This window comes from Bos taurus, chromosome 5 (genome assembly GCF_002263795.3).
Source record: "Bos taurus isolate L1 Dominette 01449 registration number 42190680 breed Hereford chromosome 5, ARS-UCD2.0, whole genome shotgun sequence".
Taxonomy (NCBI): domain Eukaryota; kingdom Metazoa; phylum Chordata; class Mammalia; order Artiodactyla; family Bovidae; genus Bos; species Bos taurus.
In genome coordinates this window covers 49,726,135-49,752,028 of record NC_037332.1, presented here as the reverse complement: position 1 = coordinate 49,752,028, position 25,894 = coordinate 49,726,135, and the positions used below count along the sequence as shown (strand labels likewise).

The window sequence follows — 25,894 nt, the reverse complement described above, 5'->3', positions numbered from 1 at the left end:
AGATAAGTCTAGTACCCGTCTGTCACCATACAAAGTTATTATAGTATTATTGACATGTTCACTGTGCTGTACATTACATTCCCAGGTGGGAGGGGAGGATATGCACTTGTTTTTAACTTGTTAAATAAATAAATTGAAGCATTCTCAATAATGAGAGCTGAGTAAAGATAACACTCCATATCATTATAGAATATTTACTTTTAAATCCCCTAATAATTGGTCCAGCCCCTGTCTACCTTATGACCCTGAAGTATGTAACAAACTGCCATTCTGGTAAACTCCCTGAACTCTCCAGATAGTCATACCCTGGGGCCTTTGCATAGGCTACTCCTTTTACCCATAATACCCTTCTCACACACATCCTCAACTGACATCCTTCTACTTAGCTACTGTACTGGCTCCTGTGTCATATCAGAGCCTTCCCTGATTGACCTGGGAAGAACTTACTGTTCCTGCCTCTGTCCTCTCAGCACTCTCTTCATGCTTCCATTGCAGGATTTACAATACTGCCCTGGCTTCCCAGGTGACACAGTGATAAAGAATCCACCTGCCAGTGCAGGAGATAGAGAGATATGGGTTCAGTCTCTGAGTTGGGAAGATCTCCTAGAGAAATACATGGCAACCCACTCCAGTATTCCTGCCTGGAGAATCCCATGGACAGAGGAGCCTGGCAGGCTACAGGCCATAAGGTGCAGTATATGCTAAGTCACTTCAGTCGTGTTTGACTCTTTGCAGCTCCATGGATTATAGCCCACCAAGCTCCTCTGTCCATGTGATTTTCCAGGCAAGAATACTGGAGTGGGTTGCCATGCCCTCCTCCAGGGGATCTTGCTGACCCAGGGACTGAACCCGCATCTTTTATGTCTCCTGCACTGGCAGGTGGGTTCTTTACCACTAGCACCACCTGGGAAGCCCCAGCACACACACACAAAAAAGAAACATTAAAAAACAAGTTATTTTTACATGTCTGTAGACCAGGAGCTACCTTGGGAGGCCTTGGGGGCAAAAAGCAATGGGTTTATCTTTCTTTCTTCAGGGCACAGCATCTGAAAGTTACTCAGTGTTTGTCAGATGAGAAACGCAAGCATTTTTGTAATCCTTTGCCGGTTGAGCAGACAATGAGAGAATGTTGTTGAATCAGTTTCTGCAGATTATGTGGGTAAAGGTTGAATGTTTGTACAGGACCAAAAATAACTTTTACTATAGGATTTGGCTTTTATAAGAGGATAAAATAGAAGAATATTATGATTATACATAGGTTTTTCTCTCAAATTGGACATTTTCTTTGATATTTTGAAGGATGAAATGAAGAGGATTTTTGTTTATTTGGCTGTGCCTCTCAGCTTAAGGGTCTTAATTCCCTGATCAGGGATCAAACCTGTGCTCCCTGCAATGGAAACAGAGTCCTAACTACTGGACCACCAAGGACATCCCAAGAAGGGAATGATTAGTTCTGCCATTTCAACAAGCTGACTGATGTTCAGTATTTGCTTAGGCCTGAAAAACCTTAAAAGATGTGCACATATATAAAATATATGCTGTGTGTGCTCAGTCAGTAAGTCATATCCAACTCTTTGCGATCCCATGGACTATGTATAACCCATCAGGCTCCTCTGTCCGTGGGATTTTTCCAGGCAAGAATACTAGTGTGGGTTGCCATGTCCTCCTCCAGGAGATCTCCCCTACCCAGGGATTGAACCCACATCTACTGCATTGGCAGGTGGATTCTTTACCACTGAGCCACTTGGGAAGCCCAAGTGTCGGGTGTCAGGAGTGTGTGTATATATAGTATAGCGATAAGATTTTTTTTAATGCCATCTCTTTTAAGAATTTTGCAGGCTAGGGTTGAAAGATATTTATTCTGTAATCCAGAATTGTGACCTCCAGCTGTGAAATGAATGTTAAGGAAGCCCAAGTAACCAGGCTACTTTCTGGTTTCCTTGTGTCAGCTCCTGAATCAGAGTTCAGGTGGTTCACTTGGAGCCAGAGGTTATTGACTATGAAGTTGCCGATAGCAATCCCATCAAAGTCTCTAATAGAAGTCTAAGGAAACTTAAATGAAATGATTAGTGTTTCCTTCGTTATTTTCCTAGATGAAGGTGTTCTCTTACAGTGGAAATAGACACATAAAAGATCTCTTTAATCGAGAGATGTTTAAAACGTGATTTTCAGTAGATTTAACTGGAGTTTTTTCTACTGTTGACTGAGTAGAGCATTGTTTATGGAGGAAATCTTGTAGGGCTGGATACCAGCAGGGCCACGTGGAGCAAAGAATGAAGAGGTACCGTGGCATGGGTGGAGGGTTGCAGAGAGAGGAGACAGGAAACCCATTTCATGAATTAGCAGAATTTGAGTCCTACATCCAAATGTGCAGAATGAAGCATTTTAGAAACTAACTATCTTTACAGAAGCAAACATTCATCAGAGATAGTTATTGAGAATCTATTATGTGCTGTATGGAAATTTAGAGACATGATATTGGTAATCAGATTAATAATCTGTATAGTTCAAAATTCTACAGTAATTGGAACATAATAGCAGTAACAATAATGATTTAAAACAAAAGTAATTGACTTAAATACATAGTTTCCCATAAAACCAGGACATTTAGAAGTACTAGAGAATTAGCGTTGGCTGCTGAGCTAGTTTTTGTAAAATATTAGGTTTTTAAATATCAATGATAGACATGAAATTTTTGTTGCTTTTCTAAATGATGCTGTAGACATTTTGCACTTAAACTTTTATTTGATGCATTAATAGTTATATACAGCATCTGTATACATTCTATAAATTATCACTAAGGCTTGGCCTGGATCACTTGGACTTGCTTTGTATAATTGCACATTGTGTGTAACTGTGGAATGTTATAAATTTGCATCATGAACTTTGGAGTTAGACAAGCCTGAATGGGAATCTAAGCTCTAGTACTTATTCATTGTATGACTTTGGACAAAGTACTTAATCTCTTGCTTTGATTTCTTCATGTATGGAATGGAAGCATTACATAATGGGATTGCTGTGAGAATTAAATGAGCTAAACTACATCAAGTACTTATCACAGGATCTGGAACATAGTAAGAATTCAGTAAATAGTCTCGTGTTCAATGTAAATGGTAAATTGCTTGGGAAGTTAAAGTGTGTTCTAGTAGATGCTTTAAAATTGTAATTACTGTTTGGGAAATAACCTTAATTTTAAAAAGACTCAATTTGCGATTAATTCTGTACAAAAGATTTAAACTAGTTAAAAGTTTTTCATTCTTCAAACTTAGAGAAAAACATATGTGGAACATGTTTATGCCATGAGACTTCATGTTGAATTATTTCAGCAAAGAAAGTCACCGTTTAAAGAATGCCTTGAACTTTTGTCAGTGACACAGCCATTCCAAAATGTAAATCTCTGGACTCTACAGATCAGTGATTTCCATACACTGTCTTTTTCTGGTAATAAAAATCAATCTACTAATATGGTTTTAAATGTCCTTGCTTAATTATGGGGAAGTTAATGAAGTTCTGCCTCTTGCGCATTCTAAATAAAAGCACTAAATTGAATCATTCAGATCTGTACTTCCTTAAACTGGCCTTTCCAACAATGTAGTTAAACTGCAATAATTGACCACCTGAATTTATTGGCTTTCATCCTGGCTAGCTCTCATCTGAAAAAAAAAAAATAAGTGCAAATTTGGCTTCTATACTTTACATTAAAATGTTATCTGGGCCAGAATATAATATTTGGCTGTCAAAAGTTATGAAAACTTTTGTAGTGAGCTTATTCTGAGATAATACTGATTAGATTGATTGCCTTCGCTCAGTCGTGTCCGACTCTTTGCGACCCCGTGGACTGTAGCCTACCAGGCTCCTCTGTCCATGGGATTTTCCAGGCAATAGTACTGGAGTGGATTGCCATTTCCTTCTCCAGGGGATCTTCCTCACCCAGGGATCAAACCCAGGTCTCCCACATTGTAGACAGACGCTTTACCATCTGAGCCACCAGGGAAGTCCTGATAATACTGAGGTAAATGTCATTTCAAATGAAGATATTATTATGAGAACTTAGAAAAATAAACACAGTCTGTAAGTGTAGGAAATGTTGTGATACTGACTTTACTTTCATATCCATGGAGTGAGGATTAACTGCGCTGAGAGGACACTTTCTTATTTTGTTTCTAAAGGATTCATTATAACTCTCCTCCCCCCCCCCACCCAGATATTCAAATTATCTCTTGGCGCACTAGGAGGAATCCACGCTTTGAGCTTAGAATGGAAGCAACCCAATTTCATGTATGTCTGTGCTATTTATTTTGCTTAAGTAGTTGGTGAGTTCACAAGTCAGAAGTAGAAAAGACTTTGTTGTTCTTGGTCAGTTGTCCAGTTGTGCTCGACTCTTGGCAGCCCCATGGGCTACAGCATGCCAGGCTTCCCTGTCCTTCACCGTCTCCTGGAGCTTGCTCAAACTCATGACCATTGACTCAGTGATGCCACCCAACCGTCTCGTCCTCTGTCATCCCCTTCTCCGCCTGCCTTCAATCTTGCCTAGCATCAGGGTCTTTTCCTGATGCCAGAAATAGACTTTAGGGAGTTATGTATTTCGTGAAGCAGTAACCTGAAAGAGTCTATTTGATCCAACCACCCTAAGCTTCCTTCTTCAGAATGTTACTCTTCTGGGCCAGGGTATCAAGAATTACTATTTTTAGTTTATTTATTTAAGGAACTACTTTTCATTCTGCCAGATTTCCAGAGCCTTCCATATGTTACATATCCTTTAAAGTCAGTGTGGGGCCAACCGCTGAAGCTGTCACTACTGACTCCAGTTGCCTGTAGTCTTTTCTGAAAGTCCTTTAGTGTGAATAATTGACACCATCAAATCTAGAACCTAAATTTTTTTCTTTTCTCAGTCCACATCATATGATAATTGGCCATTACAGTGTTTGACATGATGAAGAAGTCTTTGTATATCTCATCTCATTGAAGCCTTCCATTGCCTTTGGGAGGGGAATATAGCAGTTATGATCAGTGATCATTTTGCAGTTGAGGAAATATAAGTTCCACAGAGATGATTACTATTCCAAGGTCGTATTTCTGTAACTGGGACCAGTGTCCTGATACTCTGTATTCTAGCCCATATTTGCCTTGTGTATAAATCATAGCTTCCGATCAAGTCAGCCAACTCTTCAAAGACCTTTTCTGACTCCACTTACAGAACTTTTCAGATTCCACTTATCAGAAACTTCATCACTAGAGAATTGTCCTATAGATGAGCTACATTTCCAATTTTAAATGTTCTTTAACAGTCACCTTAAAGAAAAAAACAGGTGACATTAATTTTAATATCTTTATAACTGAGTATGTCTAAAATGCTTAATTCTAGCATTAATATAAAAATATTAATAAGATGCTTTTATGTTCTTTTTTTCCACACACACTAGGATTTTGAAATCCTCTGTGTATTTTACACTTGCACATCTCAGTTTGGACCAGCTACGTTTCAAGTGCTCAGTGTGACACATGGCTGCATTGGACAGCACAGCTCTAAAGCTTTTTCTCCAGTGTGGTTGACAGTCAGCTTCTCCTCTCTGATAACAGATGACAGGGAAATACTCATTACTTCCACACCAGATGACGGAAATGGGTGATTCATAACTAATTAAAATAATAAGCTTAGGCGCAGAAAAATACAGATACCATTCATTCTTGTGAGGGTTTTTGTCAGTGGTGGTGGTTTGTTTTGCCCGATAATTCATAATTCAAATGAAGACCCCTATTCGATCCCTGAGTCAGGAAGATCCTCTGGAAGAGGGCATGGCAACCCACTCCAGTATTCTTGCCTAGAGAATCTCATTGACAGAGGAGCCTGGCAGGCTGCAGTGATACAGAATTTTGGGTTTCCCGGGTAGCACTAATGGTAAAGAACCCACCTGCCAATGCAGGAGACGTAAGAGACACGGATTCAATCTCTGGGTTGGGAAGATCCCTTGGAGGAGGGCATGGTAACCTACTACAGTATTCTTGCCTGAGAATCCCATGGACACAAGAGCCTGGCAGGCCACAGTCCATGGGATCGCAAAGAGCGGGACACGACTAAGCGGCTGAGCACACACGCACACACACACCCACGTAGCTTACAAAGGAAACTATTTCATAAATAGTTTGAAAATATTTCAGTGCTGCTGCTGCTGCTAAGTCGCTTCAGTTGTGTCCGACTCTGTGCGACCCCATAGACGGAAGCCCACCAGGCTCCCCCATCCCTGGGATTTTCCAGGCAAGAATACTAGAGTGGGTTGCCATTTCCTCCTCCAATGCATGAAAGTGAAAATTGAATGTGAAGTTGCTCAGTCGTGTCCGACTCCTAGCGACCCCATGGACTGCAGCCTACCAGGCTCCTCCATCCATGGGATTTTCCAGGCAAGAGTACTGGAGTGGGGTGCCATTGCCTTCTCTGAAATATTTCAGTAGTATGAAAATATTTCATATTTATCAGATATTTAGCCTTTGTTTCATTTATTCATTTATGCGTGCTATTTTCTGAAATGCAAATCGGACTATGTGTCTTCCTTGTTCAGAATTGTTCAGTTCCTCCCCACTGGTGTTTCCTAAGGTTGCCCAGTGATAAGATTCACCCTGGGTACTTGGATATCCTCTGTTCCTGGTCCTGTCAGACCAAAAGAATCAGATAGGTATTTTTAGTAAGCTCGCCTGGTGGCTCTTACCATCAGGCCAGTTGGGAAAACTGGCCTAAAAGATAAAATTTTACTCCTTAGCCTACCTGTGGGGTCCTTTCTGACCTAGCCTGTGACTAGGCCTGCTACCAAGTAGAGTTAGATTGTAACGCAGAGAAGTAGTTGGCCAGGTTCTCTTCACGCCTGTGCGTAAGCTTCCTTCAGCCTGGGATGCCCTTCCCCTCTGTCTGCCAGCCTACTGCCAAGGTAGCCTCAGGACCACCTCCTCAGTGCTGGCCTGTTTGCCGGGGCACACACACTTCCTCCCCACACTTTACATTGCTCCTTGACGTTGGTGACTCGAAGCCCTGGAGGTCACTCACTCTCACCATCTGTTGGCCTGGGCTGTCTCCTCACTGAGAATGGGGCTTGTCCTTTGCAGTCTGTTAGTTCAGTTCAGTTCAGTTCAGTCGCTCAGTCGTGTCTGACTCTTTGCGACCCCATGAATCGCAGCGCGCCAGGCCTCCCTGTCCATCACCAACTCCCGGAGTTCACTCAGACTCAACGTCCATCGAGTCAGTGATGCCATCCAGCCATTCATCCTCTGTCGTCCCCTTCTCCTCCTGCCCCCAATCCCTCCCAGCATCAGAGTCTTTTCCAATGAGTCAAAGGGAATCTGGCACACGGTAATAGTCAATAAATATTTTTCTCATGAAAGCCTGATGATACCAGTAATAATAACATCTCCATCTGTTTCATAGTGATTTGCAGATTGCAGCATGCTTTTCGCTTGCATCGTCTAAGTCTCACCACAATCTCGTGAGGTGGAACTCCTATTTTTCAAGATGTTAAGCAGCTTGGCCCATGTCACGTGACTTGTAATAAGTGACACGGTAACGCCAATACAAGTCCACAAGGTGCAGGGTGCAAAAGAAGCTTAAATCTTGGGTTCAGATTTCTAGTGAGGAAATGGCCTTTGCTTATTCACACATACACACAAAATAAAGTTCACATGGATCTTTTGCTCCAAATTTCTAGCTTTTTTAGGCTTTTCAGCATTATTTCACGAGTTTGTACCTAGTGTTCAGCTAAGCAGTAGCTGCTAGGTTGTATACATATTCACGTGACTATGTGAAAAATTAAGGGAACCAGTTAGAATCTCATTGGGTTCTTCTCTTTCAAGACATTCCAGGGGTTCTCATCTATCATTTGGGGAAGTTCCTTATATCCTTTGGATAAATGTACTGATAAATTTACACACGATATGTATTTTGTTGACATTATAAGGAAGATCTGACCAAAGGACACTATGAAATAATTGAGATGGTTTGTGATGCTTTAGAAGTGTTACTGTGTTTTTATTTTTTGCTGTATGATCACAAGTTTCACACCCAGTCTATCAGTTTTATGTCCTAGTCCTAATCAGTCAGTAACATATTAGCAAAACAGCCCAGTCTGGCCTCAATCTTTCCATGAAATATGCATCATACTTTGTGGTCTCACACAAATTTATTTTAAGGGTTAGGACTTCCCTTTATCAGGGCAATAGCAAGAAATGCCTCTGTTTCCTCCTTTCCTAGGCAGTTCCATTTTATTTGGTAAGTGTTAGTCAGCAGATTTTTATAGCTAAGAGAGGAACTATTTCAACCTTTTTTTTTTTTTTCCTCCAAACTGAGTAGTTTGAAAGCATCATCTTTTTGTGTATTATTCTTATTGGCTTACTGATGTTGATTCATTCTGTGGTGATGTGCTAGTAGAACAGGAATGAAATAACAGTCATTAAAAAAAAAAAAAGTAAATTTTAGCTCCGTTAAAATGGCCATTATTAGTATTTAGTAGGTCCTGCCCTAGATTTAAATAATGGCTGCTTGGAGACTCCTCTGAGGTGGCCTTTTTCTGCCTGAAAGAGTTTGTACTGTTCTGTGCAGCTGTCTGGGAGTCATGGTGATAAAGCTCTCAGTGTTGTATTAAGTTAATCTTTTCTGTACCATTCTGGATCATAGATAAGTTGAGATGAAGTGAAAATACTGAAGCAAGAGTCGTTTTATGAAGACATCATTTTAACGTGCTTGCCCCATGTTGTCTAATTTGATAAACCACTAAAAAGTCCTAGGTGTGAAAATAGGAGTCATCTTGTTGTTACTGCTGTTATCGTTCTCAGAGATGTCTCAACCATAATTTCATGGAGTTGTGATATGGCAGTCTCTTTTTTAATGTAACAGCTGTATTGAGCTATGTCTTATTTCATTCAGTATATCCATTTAGAGTGTACAATTGCTTTTTAGTATATTCACTGTTTTGTAACTGTCACTACAGTCACTTTTACAACATTTTCATCACCCCCCCAAAAAAAAAAATCCTGCACCCCTTAGCCATCACTTCCCATTTCCTCCAGCACCTCCAGCTCTCTAGTCAACGATTAACCTACTTTCCGTTTCTATGGAGTAGTCTCTTTTGGACATTTCACATTAATGTAATCACACTTTCCATTTGTGACTAGTTTTGTTCACTAAGCTTATATTTTCAGTGCAAGCATGAATCTTTACTTCATTCCTGTTTATGAATGAAGAACACCCCAGTTTGCAGCCATACCTCATTTTATTTTTCTGTTCCACTGAAGGACATTTAGGTTATTTCCACGTTTCAGCTGTTATGAGTCATCCTGCCACAACCGTTTGTCTATACATTTTTGTGTGGAAATATGTTTTCTCTTGGGTATATATGTAGGAGGAGATTTGCTCAGTCTACGTCGAACATTGAGGAACTGCCAGATTTGTTCCCAAATGGCTGTACAATTTTACGTTTCTACCAGCAGTGTGTGAGGGTTCCAGCTTCTCCAACCCCCACCGGCACTTGTGGTGTCTTTGATGATTGCCGTCTTAGTGAGTGTGAAGTCATATCTCATCGTGCTTTTGATTCGCATCTTCCTGATGGCGGTTGACTTTGAATCCCGTTTCGTGTGCTGTTAGCCATTTGTATATCCTCTTTTGGGTAATGTCTATTGAGATCTGGTGCCCATTTTTAAATTGGATTATTTCTGTTTTTATTATTGAGTTCTAAGAGTTACTATATATTCTATATACAAGTTAGTTATTTGGTGGTGGTGGTGGTGTAGTCACTGGTGTGTGACTTTGTGACCCATTGGATTGTAGCCTGTCAGACTCCTCTGTCCATCGGATTTCCCAGGCAAGAATATTGGGGCGGCATTGCCATTTGCTTCTCCAGGGGGTCTTCCTGACCCAAGGATCAAATTTGGATCTCCTGCATTGCAGGTGGATTCTTTACCAACTGAGCCACCAGGAAAGCCCTTTCTTATTAAGTATATGATTTGCAAACATTTTCTCCCATTCTCTGTAGTTATAGCTGTCTGTCTTAAAACCTTCTTATTCTTAAGGGTGTGACATCTTCTAGGCTCTTTTACCATCTGAGTCAGCTCCTCTTTCCATTCCTTTATTATGAGCGCTGAGCACGGTATATTGATACTCTCATTTTAGGATTTCCTTCTCTACCCAAAGAAGCTGCATCAAACACGTTTTTGTAATTCCAGGGTCCAGCCTAGGACCCTGCCTTACACAAAATAGGAGCTCAGTAAAAGCTTGGTCAACTATAATAAATTAACATGAGGCTTGGACCTGAGGGGGAAAAATCCAGTCAGTACTAATTCAAGAAAGCTAATAGCCACTTGTGCTCTCATCACAGGATTGGTCACAGTGTAGGGCTTCCCTGGTAGCTTGGACTGCAAAGAATCTATCTGCCTGCAATGCACGAGACCCAGGGTTTGACCCCTGGGTCAGAAAGATGCCCTGGAGAAGGGAATGGCTACCCACTCCACTATTCTTGCCTGGAGAATTCCACGAACAGAGGAGCCTGGCAGGCTAAAGTCCATGGGGTTGCCGAGAGTCAGACTCGACTGAGCGACTAATACTTCACTTCAGGCCCCAGTGCTCCACAGGCGTCTTTGATCTGTTCTAATCAGTGAACTAAGATTAATATGACCAGCATTTGTTTTATTCATTTGTTTAAAAATCTTTAAAATATGGTGCTGTACTCAGTGAGCTCAAATCTGATAAAGTCATGTTAATAGAGGCACAGCATATATGCAGGAAGGTGACCTGCTGAATTGTGCTGCTTAACAACTCTGATGTGATACGAGGTATCCAAAGGTTTTCCCTTCCTAAATGGAGAGTTCTTATGTTAGTACTTATATCATGATTTTTTTCCCCTTGTGACCTTTTCCTCATTTGTCAAACTTTTCTAAATTAAAAGTAATCAGTCATGTTCTTCTTCTCTAATTTTTGGCACGTACTTTTTCTCTAGTTTCTGTCCTTCCGGTTTTTTGGTATTGAAAATGTTGCCAGTGTACTATAGTGACCAGAAAATGACAGATAATGTAAAGTAACTGTTACTCCCTGCAAAATGAGGTTGGGATTTTAACTGTTTAAAATAGGATCGTCCTTCTCAAAATTCCCTTACTCTTGATTTTAAACCCTGAAGGAAACAAACAAGAGAAAAATCTAAGAATGAGATCCAAGAAGGAAGCCCGTGTAATTTTTGTGTGCTTCTGGTGAGATTCGTACTCTCACCTACTTTTATTTCTTTTTTGGCACCAAGACAGCTTTAAAAAACAAAACAGAACTAGTTGACAGCTTAAGATGATTGATTTTTTTTTCAGCTAGCACAGCAAGATGAGCTAAAATTACTTCATCATAAAAGACTTGCTAGGATTCTTGAATGAGAAATACCCCTCCCTTGATTTTTTTTCTTTATGAAATAAAACTAGGTCTGTATTTGTGGAGGAAAGAGTTTAGCAGACATGCTGATTATAATACTGTATTGAAAAACACTTTTCTTTGATTGACTAAAATTCAGCTGCTGTTTGTGGTAGTTAAAAACCTGTAATCTGTCTTCATTTTGGTGTTCACCACACTTCTGTGAGATGAGTAACAGAGTCCCCCAATCTCCAAGTGGAAAAACCAAGAGAGGACACTTGAGAAATGCTTTCCTATCTTCTCCTGGGACTCCTCCAAAACCGGGCTGCTGGGACATGACCTGATTGAGAGCTGAGAACTTGTTTCATAGTTACTGTATCTTTTTTGCCAGGATAGCACCCCACTCCAGTACTCTTGCCTGGAAAATCCCATGGATGGAGGAGCCTGGAAGGCTGCAGTCCATGGGTCACTGAGGGTCGGACATGACTGAGCGACTTCACTTTTACTTTTCACTTTCATGCATTGGAGAAGGAAATGGCAACCCACTCCAGTGTTATTGCCTGGAGAATCCCAGGGACGGGGAAGCCTGGTGGGCTGCCATCTATGGGGTCGCACAGAGTCAGACACGACTGAAGTGACTTAGCAGCAGCAGGATCATAGTTGCTGTATCTTCTTTGCCAGGATATTGGCCTGGCACACTACGCTCTTAAAACATGTTGCATGGATGAAAGTCAGGCAGAAGCATTCAATCAAGATTAATCTGATGGACAGACCTGGGTTAGAGCTCCTGAGGGTGCTCCTTTCTAGCTGAAGTCTCTAGATGAAGGATGTTATCTCATTAAACCTCAGTTTCTTCTTTGCAAAATGAGGATAATATTAGTACCTACTTCAGTAGAGTGTAGAACAGCAAGTATTCAATTATTATTAGCTATTATGAAGTTGAGTAAATTTCCTGACTCCTCATTCAGAACTGGATTGCCCTGCTGTTAATGACCCTGATTACACGTGGTCAAGTATGTGGGTATGTATTGTCAGCTCAGTTACTGAAGAGTAGGATGCAATTGAGGAGGTGTTATTTGGACACGATTTCTACTAAATCCACTGAGTTAGATTCAGCCCTTACTTTTAGGGAATATGCACTGACACTGGGAAAGATGAAATAAAGTTTTCCAGTGTGAATATTCTTGTCTTTGGAGGTTAGCCCTGAGTCTCAGAACAAAAACAAGTCAGTAGTTATTAGTTACTGTATCTCCTTTTCCAAAACACACATGGTTCATTGTTACAGTCATTTGCAGATAGTTTTGCATGACACATTTTTGCTTTTGTGTTTCTACTAAATCACTACATGACTAATGTTCGTGTTCCTAATATGTTAAAATTGTCAAAGGATTCTTTTCAGGATTATATATGTGATAAAGCTTAGTTAGTTGGGACAATGTGGAAAATGTGAAAAGCCCAATTGAAGAACTCTTGATCTTGTGATCAAAATAATAAAGCAGAATCCAGGGATTACCCCATAATGAGTAGATTATTTGGATGTAGAAAGAAATTATTTTTAGGCGTGGCATTCCTATAAACCCTACAGCTATGTGTTTTACAAACTAGAAATTTATGCACTAAATAAAAATGACCAGATGTCAGTGTTTGTATGTGCCAGCTGGCAAAGAAGTTGAGAAGGTTCAGAATTCTGGAAGAAATGGTGCTCACTTCTCTGCCATTCAAACTCAAAAAAGATAGTTGAGGTAAAACGCTATTTAAAAAACGACAGTGTCCTCAGCTACCCAAAGATGTCATATGTTACAAATTATTATCTGAAAGCCTTTACTTTTTCCCCCCTCATGACTCCCTGCATGTTTGTGGTGTTGCAAATGTAATCCATGTTTCTAATCTATTACATTCTTTCCTGAGGCTTAGCTCATTCTTTTAAAGGGTCAGCAGATATCTCTCTTTTTTTTAAGTTTTTTTATTTTGTATTGGGATATAGACGATTAACGGGCTTCCCCAGTGACTCAGACTGTAAAGAATCCGCCTGCAATGCAGGAGTCCTGGGTTCAATCCCAGTGTTGGGAAGATCTCCTGGAGGAGGGCATGACAGCCCACTCCAGTATTCTTGCCTGGGAAATTCCATGGACAGAGGAGCCTGGCAGGCTACAGTCCCTAGGGTTACAAAGAATCAGACATGGCTGAGCGACTAAGCACTTAGCCGATCAACAGTGTTATGATATTTTAAGGCGAAGGGCAAAGGGACTCAACCAATCATATACGTATATCCATCCTCCAACTCCCCTCCCATTCAGGCTGCCACAAAACATTGAGCAGAGTTCCATGTGCTCTCTAGTAGGTCCTTATTAGTTATCCATTTTAAATATAGCTGTGTGTACATGTCCATCACAAACTCCCTATCCCTTCCCCTGGTCTTTCCCCCCTGGCAACCATAGATTCGTAAGCAGATATCTTTATTTAAAAACCCAGCCTGAACACAGCAGCCTCGTAAAGGTCCAGTGCAGAGCTAAATGTATGATAGGATTCAGTATTTTTATCTTGCACATACCAGAGCACTTCGGTTATTTTCATGAAATCATCAAATGGGTTCTCTTCTTCTCTCCTTAGAAATTCGAGCTCAACTGGTAGAACAACAGAAATGCCTGGAGCAGCAGACAGAGATGAGAGTTCAGCTTCTGCAGGACCTGCAAGATTTCTTCCGGAAAAAAGCCGAAATTGAGACGGATTATTCTCGGAACTTAGAAAAGTTAGCAGAAAGATTCATGGCTAAAACAAGAAGCACTAAGGATCATCAACAGTACAAGTAAGAGAGGCTTGACTCAAATTCATCTTCCCAAGAGAATATCCTGTCTTCTGTACAGTCATGGAATTCTCTAGGCCAGAATACTGGAGTGGGTAGCCTTTCCCTTCTCCAGGGGATCTTCCCAACCCAGGGATTGAACCCATGTCTCCTGGACTGCAGGTAGATTCTTTACCAGCTGAACCACAAGGGAAGCCCTTTATTGGTTTTAGAATTTTCCATTTTTTGTCTGAAACATTGTTGATTGATATATCCCCATAAATAAAAACAACCTTCTGCATTTATAATTTATGAACATAAATGTATTACATATTAAACTAATAGTATTCTCTTGACGTGTTTCTCTTTCTGATAAATACACTAGGAGTTGATGTCTAACACAAGTAGATATTTGGTTTTGTTTGTTTTTGTGATTCAAGCCAATTTTTTTCTAATTGGAGTATAGATGCTTTACGCTATTGTGATAGTTTCTTCTATACAGTAAAATAAATCGGCCACCCATATACATATATCCCCTCTTCTTTGAATGTCCTTCCCATTTAGGTCACCAGAGAGCACTGAGTTGAGTTCCCTGTGCTATACAGTAGGTTCTTGTTGGAATCTATTTCATACATAGTATCACTAGTGTATATACGCCAATCCCAGTCTCCCAATCCATCCCACACCCTCTTCCCCCTTGGTCTCCATATGTTTGTTCTCTACATCTGTGACTCTAATTCTGCTTTGAGAATAAGTTCATCTGCAGCATTTTTCTAGATTCCACATATATGTGTTAATGTATGACATTTGTTTTTCTTTTCCTAACTTCACTCTAAAACTGGCAGATAGATATTTGGATAGGCAAATTTTAAATAGCTGATTCTTCATGCAGAGAGCTCAGGATTTTTGCAGTGATCTTACATGAAAATAATCAATGAGGGCTGCTTAAATTTGCACTCCCATACTCCGTCCCAGTAGTATTTGTGGTTGTTGCAGTAGAGACTGACTTAAAACAAGGGCCTTTGATAAAATGCTTATGATCTAGCTTAATTAACTGACAGTTGACCCTTGAACAACCACAAGGGTTAGGTTGCCAACCCCCTGCGCCGTCCAAGTCGGTTTACTGTTATCTCTGCCTCAAAAACAAAGGAATTGGTACATGACTCGCCCAAAGGCAGGAAGCTGAGCAGTTGTGGACAGAATCAGGGCTCAGACCCAAGTTCTACATATTGTGATCTCTAATTGAACAGAAACTATTCCCTGTACCTAGTTAATTTAAAGATATGTAAAATGAAAATACAGCTATTACATTTATTGAAAAAAATCTGTGTGTAAGTAGACCTGCACAGTTCGAACCCTAGTTGTTCAGGGTTCAGCTGTACTTCATTTGTTTAAACAAAATACATGCAAGTTTTTCGATATTCAGATTTACTTTAGAATTTAAATCTGGGAGACAAGTAGGCAAGCAACTCGAATAGAGTATATAGGCAGTCTGAAAGATGTCAGTGCAAGCTACCAGGGAGACCTGATGGAAATCCATTCTGTAGTGGAGGTGGGGTCGGGAAGGTCCAGGTAAGGTCCTGGAAGAAATACATAAGTGAAGCCCTGAAGGACTTGTTAGCCAGGTGAGGGCCCAGAGCAGGACATTCAAGCAAAGGGAACATCATGCAGAAGGGGCCAGAGGGAAGGGGAGCAGGGCAGCTTTGCAGAGCAGGAGGTAATCCAGTGGGAGTGAGTAATGAGGTCGTGAGCTCTGTGGCTCTCCATGTGTGTTGTGCCTGATCACAGAGGCCCGTAGACCATACCAGGAAGTCTGGACTTTATCCTCGGGGCTTGAGAAGCCTTTGTAGAGGCTTTTAAGTTGAAGGATGACCAGCTCAGACCTGCATCTTGAAATGAAAACTGTAGACAGGATTGTGGGCTGGAGGAGGACATGGGCAGAGTCTGGAGGGAGACCAGGCAGAAGGCCTTCACCATGATGGCATGAACTAGCCACATAGCAGGTAGAAATAGAATCATTTAGGAGATGTTAAAAAGGCAACCCAGTCTTTCAACAACTAGATAATATGAGAAATATTTCTGCTACAAAACTCCTGGAAATGCTGACAAAAATATAATAGACATCATTGTAAATCTATAACTGAACTCACAGGAAAGTAGGGGAAATTTCCAGTGGCCTAGAAAGGAAAAGGAAACTGAAAACTTGAGTGGTGATTGTATCCCACGTGGGGACAGAAGAGGAGGCCTGTGTAGGGTAGGGAGCTGGATGTGAGGACTTGCTCATCACCATCCTATAGCACAGCATCCCAGCCCAAATTCAGGGGCAGCAGAACTGCTGTCTCTGTGAAACAGTAGAGCAGAACATCACACGGATGAGGCGAACGGATAGTTAGGGAGTCTGGGATGGACGTGTACACACTGCTATACTTAAAATGGATAACCAGTAGTAAGGACCTATTGTAGAGCACAGGGAACTCTGCCCAATTTTATATAGCAGTCTGGATGGGAGGGGAGTTTGAGGGGGAATGGATACATGTATTTCTATGGCTGAGTCCCTTTGCTGTTCACCTGAAACTGTCACAACATTGTTAATTGGCTATACCTCAAGAAAAAAATTTTTTCTAAAAAACAAAATCACTCACACCTGCCTCCACCCACCCCACCACCCCGACACACACACGGGACAATAAGGAAGGCCAAATGCTCCTGGGCTCCAAATGGTAGGAGGTTGCAGAAAAGCACATATCAGTCTTCACCATTGACTTTGCAGTTTTATTTTATACCTTTCTGTGGCCTTGGCTCCTACATAAAAAGTAGGATAGTTTCTTAAAAAAAAACAAAAACAAAAAACCCTCCATACTGTTTTTCACAGTGGCTACACCAATTTATATTCCCACAGTGTGGGAGGGTTCCCTCTTCTCTACATCCATTCTAATATTTGCTATTTGTGTTCTTTTTGATGATGGCCATCATGGTAAGCGTGAGGTGATATATCTCATTGCGGTTTTGATTTGCATTTCCCCAAGGAGATCCAGCCAGTCCATTCTAAAGGAGATCAGTTCTGGGTGTTCTTTGGAAGGAATGATGCTAGAGCTGAAACTCTAGTACTTTGGCCACCTCATGTGAAGGGTAGACTAATTGGAAAAGACTCTGATGCTGGGAGGGATTGGGGGCTGGAGGAGGAGGGGACAACAGAGGATGAGATGGCTGGATGGCATCACCGACTTGATGGACATGAGTTTGGGTGAACTCCAGGAGTTGGTGATGGACAGGGAGGCCTGGCTTGCTGCAGTTCATGGGGTCGCAGAGAGTCGGACAAGACTGAGCGCCTGAACTGAACTGAATGCTGTTGAGCATCTTTTCATGTGCCTGTTGGCCATCTGTGTGTCGTCTTTGGCAATTGTTCTCTTGGGTATTTTCCCAAAAAAAACGAAACACTAATTTGAAAAGATACATGCATCCCAATTATTTACAACTGCCAAGGAATGGAAACAACCTAAGTGTCCATGAATGGATACAGAAGCTGTGATATAGACGCACAATGGGACACTACTCAGTCATAAAAAAAGAATGAAATGTTTCCATTTGAAATATATATATATATTTATACTATATATATTTATATTTATATATTTATACTTACTATATATATATTTACTATAAATATATATATTTATATTACTATAAATATATATATTTACTATATATTATATTTATATAAGTATAAATATAGTATAGTAACTATAAATGGACCTAACAGAAGCAGAAGATATTAAGAAGAGATGGCAAGAATACACAGAAGAACTGTACAAAAAAGATCTTCACGACCCAGATAATCACAATGGTGTGATCACTGACCTAGAGCCAGACATCCTGGAATGTGAAGTCAAGTGGGCCTTAGAAAGCATCACTATGAACAAAGCTAGTGGAGGTGATAGAATTCCAGTTGAGCTATTCCAAATCCTGAAAGATGATGCTGTGGAAGTGCTGCACTCAATATGCCAGCAAATTTGGAAAACTCAGCAGTGGCCACAGGACTGGAAAAGTTCAGTTTTCATTCCAATCCCAAAGAAAGGCAATGCCAAAGAATGCTCAAACTACCGCACAATTGCACTCATCTCACATGCTAGTAAAGTAATGCTCAAAATTCTCCAAGCCAGGCTTCAGCAGTATGTGAACTGTGAACTTCCAGATGTTCAAGCTGGTTTTAGAAAAGGCAGAGGAACCAGAGATCAAATTGCCAACATCTGCTGGATCATGGAAAAGCAAGAGAATTCCAGAAAAGCATATATTTCTGCTTTATTGACTATGCCAAAGCCTTTGACTGTGTGGATCACAATAAACTGTGGAAAATTTCTTCAAGAGATGGGAATACCAGACCACCTGATCTGCCTCTTGAGAAATTTGTATGCAGGTCAGGAAGCAACAGTTAGAACTGGACATGAAACAACAGACTGGTTCCAAATAGGAAAAGGAGTTCGTCAAGGCTGTATATTGTCACCCTGTTTATTTAACTTATATGCAGAGTACATCATGAGAAACACTGGACTGGAAGAAACAAAAGCTGGAATCAAGATTGCCAGGAGAAATATCAGTCACCTCAGATATGCAGATGACACCACCCTTACGGCAGAAAGTGAAGAGGAACTCAAAAGCCTCTTGATGAAAGTGAAAGAGGAGAGTGAAAAAGTTGGCTTAAAGCTCAACATTCAGAAAACGAAGATCGTGGCATCCGGTCCCATCACTTCATGGGAAATAGATGGGGAAACAATGTCAGACTTTATTTTTCTGGGCTCCAAAATCACTACAGATGGTGACTGCAGCCATGAAATTAAAAGACGTTTACTCCTTGGAAGGAAAGTTATGACCAACCTAGATAGCATATTCAAAAGCAGAGACATTACTTTGCCAACAAAGGTTCGTCTAGTCAAGGCTATGGTTTTTCCTGTAGTCATGTATGGATGTGAGAGTTGGACTGTGAAGAAGGCTGAGCGCCGAAGAATTGATGCTTCTGAACTGTGGTGTTGGAGAAGACTCCTGTGAGTCCCTTGGACTGCAAGGAGATCCAACCAGTCCATTCTGAAGGAGATCAGCCCTGGGATTTCTTTGGAAGGAATGATGCTAAAGCTGCAACTCCAGTACTTTGGCCACCTCATGGGAAGAGTTGACTCATTGGAAAAGACTCTGATGCTGGGAGGGATTGGGGGCAGGAGGAGAAGGGGACGACAGAGGATGAGATGGCTGGATGGCATCACTGACTTGATGGACGTGAGTCTGAGTGAACTCCAGGAGTTGGTGATGGACAGGGAGGCCGAAGACTAGCAGGGGGGTACTCTTTCTGCCCCCTTCTGATGCCTATGTCAGAAGCTTTCTCTATCTCCTTTATACTTTAATAAAACTTTATTACACAGAAGCTCTGAGTGATCAAGCCTCGTCTCTGGCCCCGGATTGAATTCTTCTCCTCCGGGGGCCAAGATCCCTGTGTATTCACGTGATTCAACAACAACCTTTCACTGGCGTGCTGCAATTCATGGGGTTGAAAAGAGTTGGACACAACTGAGCGACTAATCTGATCTGATAAATGGAGTATAACCTTTAAAAATTGTGAATCACTAATGTACACCTGTAACTTACATAATATTGTAAGTGTATACCTGTAACTTACATATTGCACATCAACTCTATGTCCATAAAAAAAACTTTTTTAACTCTTCTCATCATAAGAAAAAAAAAAAAAGTAGGAACTTTTGCAGAAAAAAAGAGAGTAGGGGTTCTTTTGCAGAATACCTTTTTTCGTTTTTATTTTGGGCGCACTTTAACCTGTAGTGTTGGTCCGGCATAGAAATAAATTCTGGTGATGGTTCCCAGGGTGAGCAGATGTCACATGTGCTTGACAGAGACTGGAGCCAGTGCTAGATCTGCATTTATAGAAACTGTCCCTTTTTAAAAGTAATTCCAAATAAGAAGACAGCCCATTGGTTTATACAGTAAATATTTTTGAGTGTCTCCTTGTGTGTTCTGTACTTGGGAATCACTTGTGAACTGAAAACATCCATGGGCGCATGCACTTTAGTCTGATCCCTGAGTGCAGCAGCTGCCACTTTTTCTTTCTCCTGGCTGGTTCACTAGTTTTGTTAAAAAGGTACGTAGCTTGGAATTTTCCTTAAGTTTATTATTGACTATGGGACTGCAGATAAGATAATAAGTCTACAGAAAGGGCAAACCATGTTTGGGGGACAAAAACCAAAGACAAGCTTTAAGAGTCAAACAGACCTGGCTTGAATACTAGCTCTGCTGTGTGACCTTGGTCAGTAGAGTCAGTATTTCTGAGCCTTGGTTTCCTAACTTGTAAAATGAGATTTTGTGACCATCCAATGAGAAACATGACAAATCCTTGATGCAACTGAGAGCTGACATCGGGTACACGTTCAGTATTCCTTCTCCTCACGACAAAAATGTTACGTCTTTGGCACTGTTACTTTACCAGTCATTTAAGCTAGGCCTCAGTTTTGGGATGCTTGTCCTGTAGGATAATCCTTGGCCTGAACTGACCGCTGCATGGTGGAAATACCAAGGCTTGGATCAGCCTCCCTGGACTCAAAGACTTTCTCCGATACTAGTTTTGTTCTAGAACAAATCATTGTGCCTTGCTAAAGCTTAAGTTCCATCATTGATAGAGGGGATCTATCTAAATATCTCTGCCTTAAATTATAGAATTAAGTAGTTGATATGTGTAGGTTTTAGACCAACTGCTAGATAAAAATCACTAACTTTATATAGTGTAGTGTTCGTTGCTCAGTTGTGTTCGACTCTTTGCGACCCCATGGACTATAGCCCATGAGGCTCCTCTGTCCATGGAATTCTCCAGGCAAGAATACTGGAGTGGGTAGCCATTCTCTTCTCTAGTGTATCTTCCCTACACAGGGATCAAACTCAGGTCTTCTGCACTGCAGGCAGATTCTTTACCATCTGAGCCATCAGGAAGATCCCAGCTTTATATAACACTTGCTATGAATCTAAGGCATTCTAGTAAATATTAAAATATATATATTAACTCAAAAATCCTCATAATCTTATAAAATCAGTACTGCTACTTTACCCATCTTATAAATGATGGTATAAGAGGCACAGAGAAGTTTAAATAACTTGGCCAAGATCTCCTAGCTAGTGCGTAATGATTTTGGAATTTGAGTGGAGATGGTGTGGATCCATATTCCATGAGCTTGACCTGTGTACTCAGTAGATGCTCAGTAAATGATAACTTAGCCATCTTTGTTATTATTGTTGTTGTCAATACTGTTATTACGTACTATTAGGACAATAAAAAATGTTTTTTCAGTGAATGAAAGAACATGTATTTAATGCTGAACATGGGCAGGGCCATGAGGATACAAAAAAAGTATGCCACATTCTCAAAGAATGTATGGTTTACTTCAGCACAAAGAGTATATAGGTAAGTTAATGTAAGGTAGCATTTACGTTTTGAGCTGGGTGGTAGAGAATGTGAGTACGAAGAATTCAGTATTCTGCCATGAAACCACTGCCCCATGCCCAATGGCTTTGAAAGGAAAAGAAGGTTCTCTGGGTTGGGGTGTAATTCTTATTACATCAGCTAGGAGAATGGAAGTCTTGTCTTGTGGTTATAAGTGTTAGGACCCTAGATCAGGGGTTTTTACCCTTATACCCATTCCTACTTCCTCTTTCTTCTGAAGAGCGTTTTGACTTGCTGCTGCTGCTAAGTCACTTCAGTCGAGTCCAGCTCTGTGCGACCCCATATACGGCAGCGCATCAGGCTCCCCCATCCCTGGGATTCTCCAGGCAAGAACACTGGAGTGGGTTGGCATTTCCTTCTCCAGTGCATGAAAGTGAAAAGTGAAAGTGAAGTCGCTCAGTCGTGTCTGACTCTTCGCGACCCCATGGACTGCAGCCCACCAGGCTCCTCCGTCCATGACTTGATGCACTCTTAAATCCTGACTCTGAGGGACGTAAGGACTGAAAGACCCGATTTAATCGTTTGTTTTCTAATTTAGTTAATATTCAGAATCATGAATCATCATGACTAGTAGGAGGATAACATGTCTTAGAAAATTGCACTAGTGTCTCTAAGTTAGGATAAAAACATTCTGTGCCATTTTGCCATTTTAGAGTTAGTTGTTTTATTATTTTTTTAATATAATTTTTTAAAAAATTTTGGCCATGCCACATGTCATGTAGGATCTTAGTTCCCTGACCTGGGATCAAACCCACAATCCCTGCTTTGGAACTGCAGAGTCTTAACCACTGGACACTCAGGGAAATTCCAATAGTTAGATTTTTTAAGTAAAAAGCAAAAAACAAATATCATATATATATATTTTTAAAACAGTAATGTCTCTATTAGTCATTGCTTTTCTTTGGAGTTTTTTGGTAAGATTTTTTGCAAGTTGCCTTTTGTGGTTTATAGTCACTTTTCACTTTATTACCTGGAATAAAATAAGGGAACAGCTCAGTGAGCTTAAAAAGGACATGTGACAGGTCATAAGCCAGTGAACCTCTTGGTTCTATTCATGAGTCTTGAGACAATGCTATAAAGTTCTGCTTCCCAGGAACACTTTTTGGGAGGCTGGAGGTTAAGTATCAGGGGATTAGTAAATCATCCTTACATTTATGTCCCATGGAAAGTATACCTAGCCAAATCTCTTCCAGCAGCATACTGGACATTCAAAGCAGGCTTTGTGTTCAGTGGCAAACCACAGTCTGTCTGTGAGATAGTAGTCAATAGATTTTTATGTAAACATAAACTGCTTTCTTCAATGAGGTGATTAAAGCTGAAGGCCTGCCTGAGTAGTATGTGTGAGTGTGTGTGTGTTCAGGTTCTGGGCCCTTGTCAGGATTATAGGTTTTGACTGGTGTTCTTGGTCCAAGTATTTTTTTCCAAGCCCAGTGCTGTTGAGTGTCTTGCTAAGAGCTATGCCCAGAGAAGAAATAAGAGCCGCCCATGTGTTGTGGCTCCTGGTTTTGCCTCGGTGACGTCCCTCAGCTGCTTGGATCAGCTTTGAACTTGATGCTAATTCTCTTTTCTTCACTTCTTAGGAAAGACCAGAACTTATTGTCTCCAGTGAACTGCTGGTATTTGCTCCTGAACCAAGTGAGGCGAGAAAGCAAAGACCACGCCACCTTGAGTGACATCTATCTGAACAACGTGATTATGCGGTTCATGCAGATAAGTGAGGATTCCACCAGGATGTTTAAAAAGGTATCTTCCATCTGTCCCACCAGAGATTGCTTCCCTGTACCCACTGAGCCTGTAACCAACCAAGACTGGGAAGGGTCCGGTGCCTTAAATACTTAGTGGTATTTAATAGAGATTACATTCAAAAAATAAATAAGCGAACATATTTTGGGCTTCCCTGGTGGCTCAGACGGTAAAGAATCTGACTGCAGTGCGGAAGACCTGGCTTTGATCACTGGATTGGGAAGATCCCCTGGAGGAGGGCATGGCAACCTACTCCAGTATTCTTGCCTGGAGAAGTCCATGGACAGAGGAGCCTGGAGGGCTACAGTCCATGGGGTCATAAAGGGTCAGACATGACTGAGCAACTAACACACACACACACCAGATATCTTAAAGACACACAATAAAAAGTTGAGCAGGCACACTCGTAGAGTTGTAGAACACCGAATCTGTGACCTGAATGATGTGAGCAGGATTTTGAAATGAGGTGTACTTGCAAATTGCACCTCTGTCCTTAGAAATAGACTTCCTGAGGTTATTAAAAAAAACAGACCAGAGAGGAGAAGCCTTAAGAACTGTGTTTTAGGCTCACACATGATCAGAGACTTGTGAAAAAGATAACCAGATGTGGTGCTCTCTTGGGAAAATGTTATCACGGTTTTTCTCATTCCCACCAGACTAGCAATGGAGGCTGTGAGAGACTGACAAGAAAAAAAATCCCACGGGGCACGGAAATTCAGTCCCTTACATGCCAGAGAGGTTCCTCCTTCCCAAATCCACTTAAAAAACAAAGGAGCCGGGTTTTTAAGACTTCTTATCATTGTTACCCGTCTCAGCCAACTCTCAGTAGGTTGTTGTTGTTTGGACATCTTTGTTGAGAGCAATAACAAAATTGGACCATTTCCTGTGTAGAGAAGGCAGCTACTTGCCCAGTAAAACTGGCTTTCAGTTTTTATGTTTATAGGACAGTGGTTCTCCCCCACATCCTAAGCATCATACTTGGGGTGTTTGGTGTCTGTACTAATATCTGTACCTCTAGTCAGTAAGTCTTAGTTTCAGAAAGTTGGGAGGAAAGCCCCTTGTAGATTAAAAGTATGTTTATGTCTCAAAGGGACAACAATATGGCGCTGTGCAGGCCAGCTGGGAAACTTCTTAGTCATGTTTGATATCTCCACATTAGATTTGATCCCCGACCTAGAACTGGAATTTAGCAAACTTGAAGTTGTCTTTTGCTCTGTTAAATAGAGGGAAGCATGTTTCAAACAAAGGAGAAATTTTTTTAAAATTTGGACATAAGAGCATATTAAGAAAACAGAGAAATATCTTGTGTATCTTAATAGTTTAGACTGACCTAGGAAAGTGAAGTAATTTTCTCAGATGTCAGTCCTTTCTATTAAGTCTTCATTTGGTTCAGTGGACTTTTTGGATCTTATCGTCTATGAGTGGGAGATGGTGTCAGGTCTTGGAAAGGCTACTTCAATAAAGAAAAACTAGTCCTCATGCTCAAGGAGGTTGTAGTTTATCCAAATTTGTATGATGCTATATATATAATGCTTCCAAGTCACAGGGATGCTGGCAACCTTTCAGCCTGGGCCTCCGGGACCAGCAACTCAGCTGAGTTCATTTATTCATCCATTCAACAAAGCATCTTTAAATGCCAGGCTGGGAAGCAGAGTTAAAAGACATTCCTGCCTGCACAGAATCACTTAAAAAAGTTAACAGTCACTACGATTAGGGAACATACAACCTGCTCTAGAAACTTGAGGGATGGAGATCTTAACCTTACTCTGTGTGTGTGTGTGTGTGTGTGTGTGTGTGTGTGTGTGTGTGTGTGTGCGCGCGCATGCGCACGCGCTTGCTCGATTGTATCCTACTATTTGCAACCCTATGGAATATAGCCGGCCAGGCTCCTCTGTCGATGGAATTCTCCAGGCAGGAATACCGAAGTGGGTTGCCATTCCCTTCTCCAGGGGATCTTCCCAACGCAGGGGTCGAACCCACATCTCTTGCATCTCCAGGGTTGCACGAGTACTCTTTACCACTGAGCCACCTGGGAATCCCTAACCTTCTTGAGGGGCCAAGAAATTCTTCCCAGTGGAGGAAACACCTACAGACAAACCGGTGGGAGAAGGAGATGGTCATCAAGCAGATGAGGACAGTGAACTGTTCCAGGGAAAGGAGAAGCATGACGTGTTCAGGAAGAGGAAAGAGTTTGGTGTGAGTTTGGTGAGAGATTGTATGGGATTGAGTGATGGAGTGTGAGGCTAGAAAGGACGTGCGTGCGTGCCAAGTCGCTTCTGTCGCATCCGACTCTTTGTGACTCTATGGACCATAGCCCCCCAGGCTCCTGTCCCTGGATTCTCCAGGCAAGAATACTGAAGTGGGTTTCCCTGCCCTCCCCCAGGGGATCTTCCAGACCCAGGGATTGAATCCAGGTCTCTTACATCTCTCACATTGGCAGGCGCGTTCTTTACCACTAGCTCCACTTTGCATGTCTTGCTAAGCTATAAGGATTTGTGTTTTGTAAATCAAAGTC

The 25,894-nt window shown here is 41.3% G+C and overlaps 1 protein-coding gene across 3 annotated transcripts in view; it reads left to right on the top strand.

The window, feature by feature from the left end:
• Nucleotides 1-25,894, top strand: part of SRGAP1 (SLIT-ROBO Rho GTPase activating protein 1) — a 312,110-nt gene that overhangs the window by 138,129 nt on the left and 148,087 nt on the right. For all 3 annotated transcript variants that reach the window (XM_005206653.5, NM_001205668.1, XM_059886612.1), the window contains exons 2-3: nt 13,973-14,168; nt 23,217-23,379. In XM_005206653.5, the coding sequence (XP_005206710.1) occupies nt 13,973-14,168; nt 23,217-23,379 (359 nt within the window). The remainder of the gene's footprint in view (nt 1-13,972; nt 14,169-23,216; nt 23,380-25,894) is intronic.